Source organism: Aulonocara sp. 'chitande type north' Nkhata Bay, linkage group LG13 (assembly GCF_057382095.1).
Source record: "Aulonocara sp. 'chitande type north' Nkhata Bay isolate Kocher_YH1m ecotype deep benthic linkage group LG13, A_spYH_male_GT1.1, whole genome shotgun sequence".
In the NCBI taxonomy this organism is placed as follows: domain Eukaryota; kingdom Metazoa; phylum Chordata; class Actinopteri; order Cichliformes; family Cichlidae; genus Aulonocara; species Aulonocara sp. 'chitande type north' Nkhata Bay.
Genome location: NC_141356.1, coordinates 16,366,347 through 16,380,536, shown reverse-complemented (window position 1 = coordinate 16,380,536; position 14,190 = coordinate 16,366,347). Strand labels below are relative to the sequence as shown.

General features: G+C 36.6%; 1 protein-coding gene and 1 long non-coding RNA gene across 2 annotated transcripts; both read left to right on the top strand.

Moving 5' to 3' along the window:
- The first annotated feature begins 1,123 nt into the window (after positions 1–1,123).
- On the top strand, positions 1,124–4,897 carry LOC147315893 (uncharacterized). The gene is made up of 4 exons (XR_015124404.1): positions 1,124–1,892; positions 2,261–2,408; positions 2,769–2,856; positions 3,438–4,897. It is a non-coding gene; the product is annotated as an uncharacterized LOC147315893 (long non-coding RNA).
- A 4,931-nt stretch (positions 4,898–9,828) lies between these two features.
- LOC147315892 (cytosolic iron-sulfur assembly component 2B-like) lies at positions 9,829–12,702 on the top strand. Its single transcript, XM_086258873.1, has 5 exons — positions 9,829–10,054; positions 10,828–10,905; positions 11,164–11,289; positions 11,432–11,477; positions 11,584–12,702. Exons 1-5 carry the CDS (start codon positions 9,926–9,928, stop codon positions 11,682–11,684), a joined length of 480 nt encoding a protein of 159 aa, XP_086114999.1. The 5' UTR covers positions 9,829–9,925; the 3' UTR covers positions 11,685–12,702.
- Positions 12,703–14,190: the final 1,488 nt, after the last annotated feature.

The window sequence follows — 14,190 nt, the reverse complement described above, 5'->3', positions numbered from 1 at the left end:
TTTTGTCTGGCCCGCACTGGGAACGTCTCATCAACTGTTTTTACACTAATAGATTAAGATAAAATGGCTCAGTTGACATCCAAAGGCCTTATCTTCTGTATAAAACTCTTCAAATGTTCAAATATTGTGTATTTTATTTAAATATTATAGTCACAAAACATCCTAAGATTAAAAGCTGCAGTGTTGCTAGATGTTTTTAGATTAGAACACTTACATTAGGACCCTTTGTTCCTTAATCTTTCTTCCTCTGTTGTCCCTCTCCTTTTGTTTCCTGTTTTTGCTCCCCTTGCTGTTTCTGTTTGCATCTCTCTGGCTCCACTCCAACCAGTATGTACCCCTGTGGCTCATTGACTTGAGCAGTATATGTACCCTGGCTCTCTGCTTACACTCCTGCTTCAGTGATAGTTAAACTGAGCCAAAGATCAAACCTATATTACCTTTAAAAGCTCCTCTTAAATAATCGTTAACTTGTCTTCGAGTGCTGTGCATCTGGGTCGCGAGACTGACATTGTTAATTAAAGACCAGGTTTTCTGGATGATCTCCTGTATTCTTGATGAAATGATCAACATTATTTATCAGCCACAGTGATATGTGTGTGCATATGTGATTGATATGTATGACTAGTGTTGCCAGCACTGGAGGGCAGATATCTGTGGAAATAAACTATTACATATTAGTTTTCAAGAGCTGTCATGTTGATCATCCCTTATTTAAGGCTCATTTCCCCACAAGTCAGTGAACAGCCAGAAAACATTGATGCCTGATTTGATGTGATGGTGGATAAATACACAGAGAGTAAAGATGTGGGGAGGGAGAACCCCACAGCAGGAGGACTCTCGTGTCAAACCTATACCACCTTGGAGGAGATCACATCTTTTAGAGACGACCTGGTCCCTGTGAAGCTGAATGACACTAAAACTGGAAGAAAGAGAAATAATTGCACTATTAGAGGGATGCAAGTCAAAACATGAAAACAAACAGAACACTGTCCCACTTTTTATTTTTTACAAAATCAATAGGCTATATGAAATAAAATGAAAACAAACCAGAGGGTGTTCCATGTAAAGTTGCTGCAAAAACATTAAGGATATCTAAGGAAAAAATGACTCAAATATACACTGAAAAAAAGGGACTGGCCATCTCTTGGATTTATGTAAGCATCTTGCATGTATTTAACACAATTGCCTCATGTTTTAAAGATAAATGTAACTATATAGTGTAAAAACTACATGATATGCAGAAAGGGTGTATTAAATTGTTTATATCATGTTCAGGTGAAGTAAGTCAATAAGATAGCAACGTTAAATCTCGTGAAACCACGCGTGATTTCATCTCGCGGGCTTTGGATCGTGGTTTAAAAAATGCATCCATCTCAGTCAAGTCGAGCAGCCAACTCTACGTTTTTTGGTATGTCTTGATTTTTTGAATTAATATTTACCATATTTCAGCCAAATGTAGTTAAACGTCTAAAGTGCCGCCATGTAACATGCTAAAAAAGAGCCGTTAGCTTATTTGCTGTTTTATCTGTTATCAAAGAATTGGCGCTTTTTCATTTGAATTTGTCTTTGGCACAAGAGCCGTAATATCACATTAAACCTAATTACGAGGCACTCATAACATAATTTGGTTTTCTGTGTGAATAGATTTGTCAACTGACTCTTCAGTTACATTGTGTATTTACTGCACCGTGGTGTTAGTGAGATTTTGGACATTGAACAGCTTAAGCTAATATCATCAGCGGCATTATGCTAGCTTACATCCCTACCCCTCCTGCCCTCACCTGCTGTCCTTTTGTTTTTGTTTTTGTTTTTGTTGATGCACATTGAGAGACCACATCTATTCTGCATTTCACCAGGAGTCAGCTGATGGATTGTGGGTTCAAGGTGTTATGGTAAGAAAGTATATTCTATTTTCGCTTAAGGTTTCTGTAACTTAATTATAATAGGTTTTTTATAATTATTAGGTGCATGCATACTCAAATAGACCACCCTATTAATACAACTGAGAAATCCAAAATCTGCCATAGGTTTAACTTATACCTGTATGTATTGTCAGAAAGGTGATTACTGGACTCACATTAATGCACACTTGAACTAAAATGAGGTTGTAACTTGTGGGTTCTTGGGTTGCAAATCAGAAATAAACATTTTTTTAATCCCATAAGATCTGGAAACACAGTTTTTATTCAACAAAACATTACTGATTATTAACCAAGCACAGTGCCTGCTGTTATTTCAAAATAATTTTATGTCATTTCAGATGAAATGCAGCATTCCAGTGCATCCCAACCATGCCTTTACAGGTTTCTGACGGAGCTGAATTTCTCTCTCACAGTCTGCTGAAAGTGTTTGCAAAGTGATCGGAGGAACAGGGCACAAAGCTAAAGGATGTAGCTGCCATGATGACAGTAAGAACTTTAAAATTCTTTAACTACAAAGTGTATATGTATTGCATTAGGTCAGTAAAAGATTTTTATGCTGCATCCATTGAAACAGTCAACTATTACCTGTGAGTACTGATTCCACCGAAAGGATGCCATAATTTTCGTCATGCATTTACTGGCCCACTGAGAAAAATTGATCTTTTTAAAAAATAAATGTTCTGGAAACTATATATCCATAAAGTTGATGTCAAACAGGAACTTTTGATATTGCTTTGTAGATGCTGGTGTTGCATGTTGACTGGTTTAAGTTTTGGTCTGGGATCATTTTCTTCTGTGCTACTGAAAAGTTCACAAATCTCTGTTTTCTTTGTTATAATACTTTAGGATGACATTAATGCTCAAAGGGAGTCTCATCAAAGTGCTCCGCATCTGTGTGAAAGACAATTGCAACATCTTGGTGCAGGAGTTCATGGTGAGTGTTTTATGAGTAGATTGTGGCTTTGCAACATTTAAAAATGCATTTAGTTATCCACTTGATCCTCATTGGACTAGTTAGGACCAGTAGTCCTCTTTAATAATTTGAAGTTCACATGAGGCCTGGTAGTGAACTCAGCCGCCGGCCCTTGAGGCCCCACCCCTGTATTAGGGGTCACATCAGTGTGAAAAAACTTTAAATTTGTCATTCTAGTGAACAAAGGAAAATCCCACCAATATTTACATTAGCTTTTGTTTGAAAAAAAAAAAGACCAACAGCTAACCAAATTGTGGGGCTGAAAGTCTAAATTCTAACATCTTCTGAGTGACAAAACCTGGATTTCTGATGGGCCAGTGTCTTTCTAAGAAAAACTAATGTAAAGCATTTGAAATTATGTTTTTCACCCTCTCTTAGAAACTCTGTTAGACCATGAATGGCAGCATGGCAGGCCACTCTTTGGCTATAGCTATTTACTATGTTGCTTGCATTGGTTTAAATTACTCTAACATTAGAACTGGTAGATTCAAAAGAGATGAGTTTAAAAAGGAATCTTAAAGAAATGTTTTGTTTTTAACCAGGACTTGACTGAGGCCACTGCACAGATTGAGAAAACCACAATGAACATCTGTCTCCAGAGGATGCACCAGGCAATGACTTTTCTGACGTTGGCATCATCATCGAGGGTATAGTAGTTCTTCAAGATCTGGATAACGTGACCTTTGCAGTAGCCATGCTGTTTGGACCTTTTTTATTCCTTCAATATGAGTTACCCATCACAACTCTGCTACACTTTTGAGGTGATTCAAAGGGTGGTAATGGAGTTGGAAGCAACTCAGCTCTCAAGAAAAGCTCACAACTAAGACAAAACTGCTCCTGCAACGAAGCTCACTGTTATGCATGTGAGGTGACCAGCTCTAGGTGAGAAGACATTTAAATCTCACACTTGTTCTGCTGCATTTTTGAAGCTCAATTCCAGGAACAGATCGCAGGGTTCATTTTTATATACACTGCAACTGCCATGAGGACGAGCCGTTTTTTTGTTGTTGTTGTTTGTTTTTCCTTTTGCTCTGTACAAGTTCTCTGTCTGTTTGGCAGCATTTTTAAATTTCTCTTTGTATTTTTTCTTTCTTTTACTAGTGAAGAGATGTAGCATGAACAGTTATGCAGTCTAAATATCCCATATGGGCCGTGTGAAATGGTATTTTCAGTTTCATTCAGTTGAAGTAAGGAACGTTGAATATTTCTAAGCTTGCTGTTTTGAACCAAGATGTCACAGTATGATCAGTGCCGTAATTTTTGACAGTCACTGTATCAATGTTATTTTTGCATCTCTTGAATAAAGGTTTTGACCTGCAAGTGCTAATTTCTTTAGTTATTGGGGTAAAATGGGTAATGTTAATAGGAAGGTGTTTGCCAATTCAGTAACCTAATTTAATGTTAATGGAAACTAACATTACCTCAAATTGTTTAGTTATAATTGTTGTTTAACTGAATCTTGACGTCAGAGGCCTTAAATAGAATGTTTTGTATTGTTCTTTCCCAACATTTTTCAAAAGAAAGAGTCTAATTTCTTTGCTGTGATTGATTCCAGAGAACACGGAAGAACTGACATTATTTAACTGTTGGTTTATATAGATTCAGTAGTGGAGTAATGTCAGTTTAATTCTTTACCTACTGTCAATGCAGTGAAATTAGACATTTTGTTTTGAAAGGTTACTGGTGGATGCCAGCAACCATCTTGGAAGAGAACAATATAATCTGTTATAAGGCCTCCATTTGAAAATTGTGTATTTGATACTAGAATATAATAGCAAAATGTAATTTGAAGATAACATGTAGTATTTAAGGGACCAAGTAGTATTGGGTAAAAGTTATTGAATGGTGTTGGGATAAAGTGAGAAAATTGTGAAGGATTAAAATATTTCAAGAGCTCAAATTACTTCATCAAAACATGTTTAAGTCACATTTTATCAACACAAATTGCACAGGTTTATTGAACATGAATAAATTGTGTTAATTTAACTCAATTGTTTAAGTTGCTGCCAAAGCAAACCATCTGTGTGCAACAAATGTCCACCATTGAATTAAGTAAATCCAACAACATATTTTTTTCAGTGTAGCTGTGACTGAAAGCATGCTTGCTATCTCATTACTAGTGTGAGGAGTCAGCAGTCGAAATATAGAGAACAGTAGAGATTCAAATTGGCTCCTGAGAGGTTTGAAAAAAAAATGATCAAATTTGGAAGCTGGATTTGCATTTGCAAGACATTTAACACATTTTAACTGGACCCTGAACAGATGAGCTGTTCTTTAAACTGAACTGGTTAGTCTTCATGTTTTTGAACTGGAGTTTACTTCTCTATGTGGTTGAACTTGAGGGTTTTTATCAGCTCCCTTGACATCCAGCAGCTCAAACTATTATAAGAGATGACAAGTGACTGTTCCAAAGTATAAACCTGTTTCATCTTTTACACCTCTCTCTCTTCCTCTGTAAGACTCCCGAAACCTGTGCTGCTCCCCTCCCTGCACAAAAATGACGAAATTATTAATTAACTGATCCAAAGGAGCAGCCATATCATACTATAGAGTCCCACTAAACCTGCACTTAAAGAGATGAGCTTACATCAGCTTAAACAGCCCATGAAAGACATTTACTGTATGCGGTGCTGTTTTGTCGCTGGATGATATTAAATGAGACACACAAAACGCTGAAGCCGCTCTTAAAAATTGTGAGCTAGTTTAATTTACGCCTTCAATAAATGTTCTGCCACATCCTTTTTTTATAAATAGTTGTTCAAATGATAGTCTCTTTGGCTGGTTCCTTCACCTAATTCCCCCGAGGGCGAGGTAAAAGCAGAAAAGAAATTCTTCCTGACTCTTCGAAATTGCTTTCCAAAGTAAGTCATCTTCTGCTGTCACTTTGTGACTGCTGCAGTCACTCTGAATATGCACATTAATGTGAAACAATGAGCAAACTCCTGAAAAGGAAAATGTGAACATTTCTAAAAGGCAGCAATTATGAAACACATAGTTATTAACTTTTCAACTGGAACGATACATCATTCTAAAAGACTGAACAATAATTTGTCAGAACTGATACTTTCCTCTTTGAGAGGAAAATGCAACCTGAAACTTAAAAAGAGGCACGATGTCTCATCCATTCTCATCTCACAGTATGGGGTATAAACCATGAGTTAGATAAATAATTTAAAACTAAAAGATCTTGATTTTGCCATTTCATGTTTAATTCAATGAATAACAAAACATAGGTTTAGCATGAGTGAACACATCATATAAAAGCTTATGTTCAAACTTCATTGTTCACTCTGGTTGTAGCTTTTGTAAAGAGAAAAAAAAAGTCTGGTTCCTATAGTTTGTATTTCTCCTCCAAAAGTTTACCTTTGACCTTGTATATTTAATTCAGTATTTCAAAAATGATGAAAGGCATCTCATTTTCTGACAAGACACAGAAACTCTCTGTGAGACTGCAAAGTTGGCCTCAATATGTATAATATATTTTATGCACTCCAGTGGCCAAAACCCATAGTACAAAAGGTCATGGCTTTCTGGGCTTAATTACAAAGCTGTAGCAAATCTTAAACAATATAAATGTCAACTTGAATTATCAGAATTTACACAATATTGGTCAACTTTTTTTTAATGCAGGTTCACAAATATGACATGGCAGCAGTGTACAGGTGGAAATCACTAACTTGGTAAGGAAAAATGAGCTTTTATGCTGATGTGGCAGAGATTTTTAAAGCATTTAAATGATACAGTTTCACTGATGTCTTTAACTTTATAAACTTAAACCATGATCCTAATAATTCGCAAGTAAAAGTGACAGCATGCAAGACAAGGCTTGTTCTCCTGGAAGTATTTTTGTTTTATTTTGCTTTCATTTCTGTTACAAAAATGAATAATTAAAATGATAAAATCTCTCTAAATTTTCCAGGATTTGTATTCCCACACTGGTGATTTGCGTAGCTGCCTGGATATGCAGAGAGAGGGATATGAGGGATTGAACCTCCAAAAAGCCATCAGTGCAATGCCCTGCACAGGTCAAATAATGACTTGTTGCAAAGTTGACTCGAACAGAAAAGAGAGCACGAGCAAAGCTCACCCTTAACAAGGAGAAGTGTGAAAACATCAAAGATCAAGAGGAAAAAAAACAGGAGAAGCACAGAGAGCTGCACTGGACAGTTTCCATTCTTTGATAATCTTTTTCCCTCACTACAAACTTCTTTGCATGTTATGACTTCTTTCTCCTCAGCTGCAGGGGCAAAGCTACAGAGCTACCAAGTAGCCGAATCATGAAAAATAGCAGTTGACATTTCTGATTATTCAACCTATTTTTTGCCCGGACCCAGGTGACAGTAGACAACTGTTATACACAGTCATGGGTCTACAAAGCTCTGCCTGGCACCTATGGACTACCATCACACTAACATGCAGGGTGCTTTAGTGATTGTCTGCTTCTTGCTACTGTTCTTACATCACATAGCAAGAGTGAAATTTACATTCCTAATGTCAAGCACTGACCTCCGTTCTGGTGTGACTGCTGTCCATCAAGTGGATAAATCACATTTACATTGTCTTTAGTCTTTATTTTAATGCCAAAAAATTAGTTACCGTAATTTAAAAGTTGTCTTGAGAGGGAAGTTCAAGCCTTCTATGCTTTTCCATTTCTCTGCACCTAATTTTTGCACTGTGTATTTCAAAAAACTACAAATACAGTCAAACCTAAAGACCTCTTTGCAATAAAATTTGCTAGTCCTCCATAATCCATTTTTGGGAATACATTGTGACATTAAGGAAAATAATCTACCCATATTTCTTCATATTGCAAACATTTGCTGCTATTTATATGGCAAGCTGTGAACTGGTTGTCTGCAGCTTTGTCTCATTATGCACATCAGGTGTGCTGCTCCGGGCTCAACACCACCAGTGGTTCTCTATAAATATGGAATCCCCACCATGCTCTGAACACAAAGACCAAATGAGGAACAATCACATAATGCACACAGTGCATGGCAGCAGCAAGCTGCTCTCCACAGGTAGCTCCATTTTATTATCAGTACTGTTGAGAATTTTAAAAAAGACTTCTTTAAATTCAGAAGCTTAAGAAACCCATGTCTGACAAACAGTGTTCATTTTTCACAAATGTTTTGACTTCAGAACAGGATATTATTTCCTTCACATTCACAATGTCAGACCATGAAAAACTCACCTCTCTGGACTCTCTACATTATGCAGCAGCAAACTCTTACTTCTCATTCTGATAGTGCACTGCATTAATGCGAAACATTAAACTTTACTGTTTGTGCCTCATTTATCTACATGCTTCTAAACTTTTCATCCCCAAATGCTGAAGGTTGTCTAATCAGGTGTTCTGATTAGACATTAAGCTTGTGAGATATTTAAGACTGGTAATGTTGATATGATTTTAATTTAGCAGCTCATTAAGATTTTGCCTTTTATAATGAAAATGTTCAGTCTTTTTCATGTAGTTGCAAGACACTGAGGTTTTGGAGTCATATGTGCTGATAATGCAATTCTTGCATAAATTGGACTTAGCAGTGAACATTTTTTCTATCTAATTTCATAGAAACAACTATTTATAAATAGCATGTTACCACCTGAAACCAGAATTGTGACTCTAAAGGTTGTTAGTCCATATTGTCACAGTTAGGAAAATATTTTCGCCCTTTCAAACTGTCGCTGCCCTTATCCATGACATTTTTGTTAAAACATGTGTCAGCGGCCGTGCGCAGTCTCATTATATGCACATTTTTTCTCAAAAAGGTGAACATATCAGGCTGAAGTAAAACTTCACATCTACCGCACTCCATATTTCCAGTGACTGCAGCAGTTCATTAAGATTCTGACTTGATAGAAGTAGGTGATGGTGGTTGTGTAGTACAGAAATGAAGACCATATGATAATTTAATCTTTAAATAAAGTGCTTCCATAAAGGGGTTTGGCTGAAAGGCTGACACAAATATGTAATACCTGTGTTCTAACCAGTTTGTTTTAATTTTTTCAAAGATAATCATTGCAGTGAGTTTGTAGGGACTTAACATCAAAATGGTGAAATTACTGTGTTTAATTGAGTTGTAGATACCAGTTTAGCTTTGAATACAGTCACAAATTCTCATTATCATACTCGAACTTTGCAAACAGAGAGAAAATTCTAGGAAACTAAAGCGAGAACTTACAGGTAATGGCATAAAAATCAGGAATAGCTAACCCACCAATCTAAACTACCACTGGTGGCTTGTCATAAATTAATTAGGATACACTCTTTACTCTGCACAGATGAAAAAGCAGAATCGCTCTTCTTCCCGCTAACAGGTCAAATGTGTTTGTGTACAAAATAAAAGAAATGCGAGAAAAAGAAATATGTTTGTGTTTAAAAAAAAAACACAAACTAAAATATAGTAAAAAACAAAACAAAAAAACAATAAAGTAATAATGTTTCATGTAAAAATTCCTGTGAAATTAAGATTATTGTGGTCAGTATATTGTTATTGCAATAACACTTTTATTAAAGCGTATTCTGTGTTAGTGTCAAGTGCTAAAATGGGCTGTATCTGCCATCTGCCGGACAAACAGGGAAACATATGCCAGTAAAAATTAAATTTATTTCCATGTACAGTCTAAGCCTTCAAAATGGGAAGCCTGGGGAAATTTGAAAATAGCAAGAGAATAAGCAAAGACTAGGAAAGGAAATTTAAATGGTATTTTTTAAACATTTGTATAGGCTTACACGTCCGAAAACGCACGAAGTTAACTGAATATCCTACTTAAAAAATGTGTATTTGTATACGGATTATCCATTGTTTAAATATTATATATATATATATATATATATATATATATATATATATAATTTTTTTTTTTTAAATATACTGGACGTCGCAATGTTGGCAAAGAGAGGAAGTGACGTAAGATTTGCGCATGCGGTTACCGATTGGGTTTCCGGTACGGATCGGGTAGAGACAGCAAGCTGTGACAAAATACGAGGTTTTTTACTGTTTAACGCGGACTAAAGTAAGCGCTGAAGATGTCCGAGGGGACCCGCTTGGAGAATGCAAACCCTGTGATTTTTCAGCGGTCGGGGGACAGAGTACAGACGGCGTCCGAAGAGGATGAAGACGTCCACGACCCCATCGACGACAGAGAAATATTCGATATCCTGTTTTCATGTTTTACTGTGGTTTAGAGTGCATTTTCGCTTTAGAGATATGCCCTTCATCATTTTTTTTTTTTTACTGATGTTCATGTATTCTGTTATTTGCCTGACTTAAAAGCTAATGCCAGTGCCATTCAGCTAGATAATGAAATGGAGGGAGTTAACAGCAGTTTAAGAAGTAGCACGATTGTATCTGGGTTTACCGACAAGTAACAGTAGTCACATTTTTAGTATTGAAAGCGTAACTAAACATTTTGAAGTGCAACTGTGTTTTAATAGGTTAGTTAACCATCGTAGATTAAATTTATAAACACCGTTAATGATTTAGGTTGCTCAATTCGTATTCTCAGGAATGTAAAATTGTCTCATTTTTGTAAATATATTTTATTATATAATTTGAACAATTTGACAGTTTTTAATTGAGTTATTGTTAAGCTGATGTTAGTATTTCTTGGACTTAGGTACAGTGGCTATGCAAACAGCTTAAAGTTTGTCTTTTTGTCCTTTCTTTCCCCTCCTCCCAACTGGTTATGGCCAATCTCTGTACTTTGAAAAGCCTGATTCTGCTGGAGGTCTCTCCCTGTTACAAGGGAGCTCTTCTGTTCCACTTTTACCAAACACTTGCTTCACAGGAGATATCGTTCTTTGCGTTTCTTTCTAATATTGTTGGATCTTTACTTTAATATCATTAGTACACTGATTACAGTAGTGCAGAAACAAAAATATTTATTATTTGTATTATACCGTCTTGAATTCTTTAACTAAAGTTACATCTGATCAGATCTATCAATGACCCAGAGCATCCACTGTCACTGGAAGAGCTCAATGTTGTGGAGCAAGTTCGAGTTAAGGTATGGGGTTTTTTTTTTTGCTTCCTATTATCTTATATTTTTCCTATGTTTGTAGTAGTGTGAATAAAGAAATAAAAAGATGCTCTATAACACACTTGCAGATTACTTTAGTAAAGACATGGTTGAAGACAGTTGAATCCAACAACAAACATTTCATTCAAAAGTATTAACAGTGAATTTCATTGATAAATGAATGCAGTATGCTGTTAGGAAGATAAATTGATGAATGAAGTTTATTATTTGTGTATGCTTCCTCAGGTTAATGATGCAGAGAGTACTGTGGGTATTGAGTTCACGCCCACCATCCCTCACTGCAGCATGGCAACACTCATTGGTCTGTCCATCAAAGTCAAGCTTCTGCGCTCCCTGCCAGACAGGTTCAAAGTATGTTTATGCATGTTTTTTCACATGGCATGCACATTTAACCTTAAACATATTTTACAGTGTCAAATTTTTATGTGCTTTAATTTTTTGTTATTTTCAATTGTGGCCTAAATTGCAGTATATTTTTTCTATTTCCTCTCAGATTGATGTTTGTATCACTCCTGGGACTCATGCTTCAGAGGAAGCAGGTAAAACTCCATAGAGAGAAACGAGGCGAGATGGAATTTTAGACCATTTTTACCAGTATAATCGAATGCATTATTTATCATACTGCTTATGTCATTGTGTGTACAGTGAACAAACAGCTGGCAGACAAAGAGAGAGTGGCAGCAGCTCTGGAGAATGCATCTCTACTGGAGGTGGTCAACCAGTGTCTGTCGACCAGGAGCATCTGAACAGTCAGCCAGCTTTACTCTTGTCAGCTTTTAGACTCAGATTTTTGCAGGAGGACTTGTTTGGTTTCTTTGAAAACTTGGTTTGTATCTACCAACTATCTGCACACCCCTACTCCTGGTATGAGTAGTGGGAATGATCAGGATCATACAGGTTCTGTACATTGGCAACATTTACTGAATAAGAGTGCAGACAAAGCCAGTTCTTAAATTGCCAAAGAATAATATAATCTGAGTGTAAGCTCGTAACACAGAGTCGTTTGGACAAATAAATTATTCTTCCACCTGGAAATTTTAACAGTGTGGAAATGCAGAGAAACTCTACCTGTTACATTTGTCATATACACTCACCGGCCACTTTGTCAGGTATACCTGTTCAACTGCTCGTTCATTTAATTATTAATCAGCCACTCTTATGTGAAGAACCAAATGCATTTCAACATATATACACGAGAAGGGTCATCCGCTGAAGTTTCAGTGCTAGACTGGCTGGCCTGAGGATGTTATAAAATGCTTATCTAGTGGGGTTTCCCCACTCTCCATCCACTTGTGGGGTTTACAGAGAATGGTCTAAATAAAAAAGAGAAAATATCCAGTGAGAGGCAGGTTTCTGTTAGATTTGTATTGTTGGATTGTCATTTATGCCTAGAAATATATATTTATATATGCTTAGCTTTGAAGGTCTGTAACAACTCTGTGTAGCATGAAGAGGGGAGTGCGTTCACTCCTCTTCAGAGGGTTCTGGCATAGATCACACACCTCCTAGGAGAGGTCGTATCTTCTCTTGCTGATATATGGTATAGCAAACACACGTATATCTGTTTAAGTATAAGAGCCTTTTGTTCAGATGGACCGCTAGACTCCTGGCACCAGCTTTGGGGAGTCTTCACAGGGTCACATCTTGACCTCACACAGACAAGGTATTCTTTGTCCACATGTATACCTATATGAAATGTCATATGTTAATGAACCTATACATATTCATGTAACCACAATAAAAGGATTGCTATGGGAAACTGTATTTATTCTTATTGTATTCTAATTTTTGCCTCATAACTTTTGCACTGTCCACTTCCTGCTGTGACAAAACAAATTTCCCACGTGTGGGACTAATAAAGGTTATCTTATCTTATCTTATCTTATCTTATCTTAAACCTGGTTGAGAGTGACGGAGGTCAAGTGGGTGGAACGACACTTGGCTCCAGGCAGGTCTCCCTCATGCATGAGTAACACAAAGAACTTTGCTTCCAGCATCATTCCACAAAACTGAAGTCTACTCACTGAGAACAGTAGAGATTCAAATTGGCTCCTGAGAGGTTTGAAAAAAAAAAAAAGATCAAATTTGGAAGCTGGATTTGCATTTGCAAGACATTTAACACATTTTAACTGGACCCTGAACAGATGAGCTGTTCTTTAAACTGAACTGGTTAGTCTTCATGTTTTTGAACTGGAGTTTACTTCTCTATGTGGTTGAACTTGAGGGTTTTTATCAGCTCCCTTGACATCCAGCAGCTCAAACTATTATAAGAGATGACAAGTGACTGTTCCAAAGTATAAACCTGTTTCATCTTTTACACCTCTCTCTCTTCCTCTGTAAGACTCCCGAAACCTGTGCTGCTCCCCTCCCTGCACAAAAATGACGAAATTATTAATTAACTGATCCAAAGGAGCAGCCATATCATACTATAGAGTCCCACTAAACCTGCGCTTAAAGAGCTGAGCTTACATCAGCTTAAACAGCCCATGAAAGACATTTACTGTATGCGGTGCTGTTTTGTCGCTGGATGATATTAAATGAGACACACAAAACGCTGAAGCCGCTCTTAAAAATTGTGAGCTAGTTTAATTTACGCCTTCAATAAATGTTCTGCCACATCCTTTTTTTATAAATAGTTGTTCAAATGATAGTCTCTTTGGCTGGTTCCTTCACCTAATTCCCCCGAGGGCGAGGTAAAAGCAGAAAAGAAATTCTTCCTGACTCTTCGAAATTGCTTTCCAAAGTAAGTCATCTTCTGCTGTCACTTTGTGACTGCTGCAGTCACTCTGAATATGCACATTAATGTGAAACAATGAGCAAACTCCTGAAAAGGAAAATGTGAACATTTCTAAAAGGCAGCAATTATGAAACACATAGTTATTAACTTTTCAACTGGAACGATACATCATTCTAAAAGACTGAACAATAATTTGTCAGAACTGATACTTTCCTCTTTGAGAGGAAAATGCAACCTGAAACTTAAAAAGAGGCACGATGTCTCATCCATTCTCATCTCACAGTATGGGGTATAAACCATGAGTTAGATAAATAATTTAAAACTAAAAGATCTTGATTTTGCCATTTCATGTTTAATTCAATGAATAACAAAACATAGGTTTAGCATGAGTGAACACATCATATAAAAGCTTATGTTCAAACTTCATTGTTCACTCTGGTTGTAGCTTTTGTAAAGAGAAAAAAAAAGTCTGGTTCCTATAGTTTGTATTTCTCCTCCAAAAGTTTACCTTTGAC

Excerpts from the sequence above, each read along its gene's own strand:
- LOC147315892 (XM_086258873.1), top strand. The coding sequence starts at position 9,926 with ATGTCCGAGGGGACCCGCTTGGAGAATGCAAACCCTGTGATTTTTCAG. Across the intron at positions 10,055-10,827 it reads ACGACAGAGAAATATTCGAT|CTGATCAGATCTATCAATGA; the intron begins ATCCTGTTTTCA and ends CTAAAGTTACAT. Across the intron at positions 11,478-11,583 it reads TCATGCTTCAGAGGAAGCAG|TGAACAAACAGCTGGCAGAC; the intron begins GTAAAACTCCAT and ends TTGTGTGTACAG.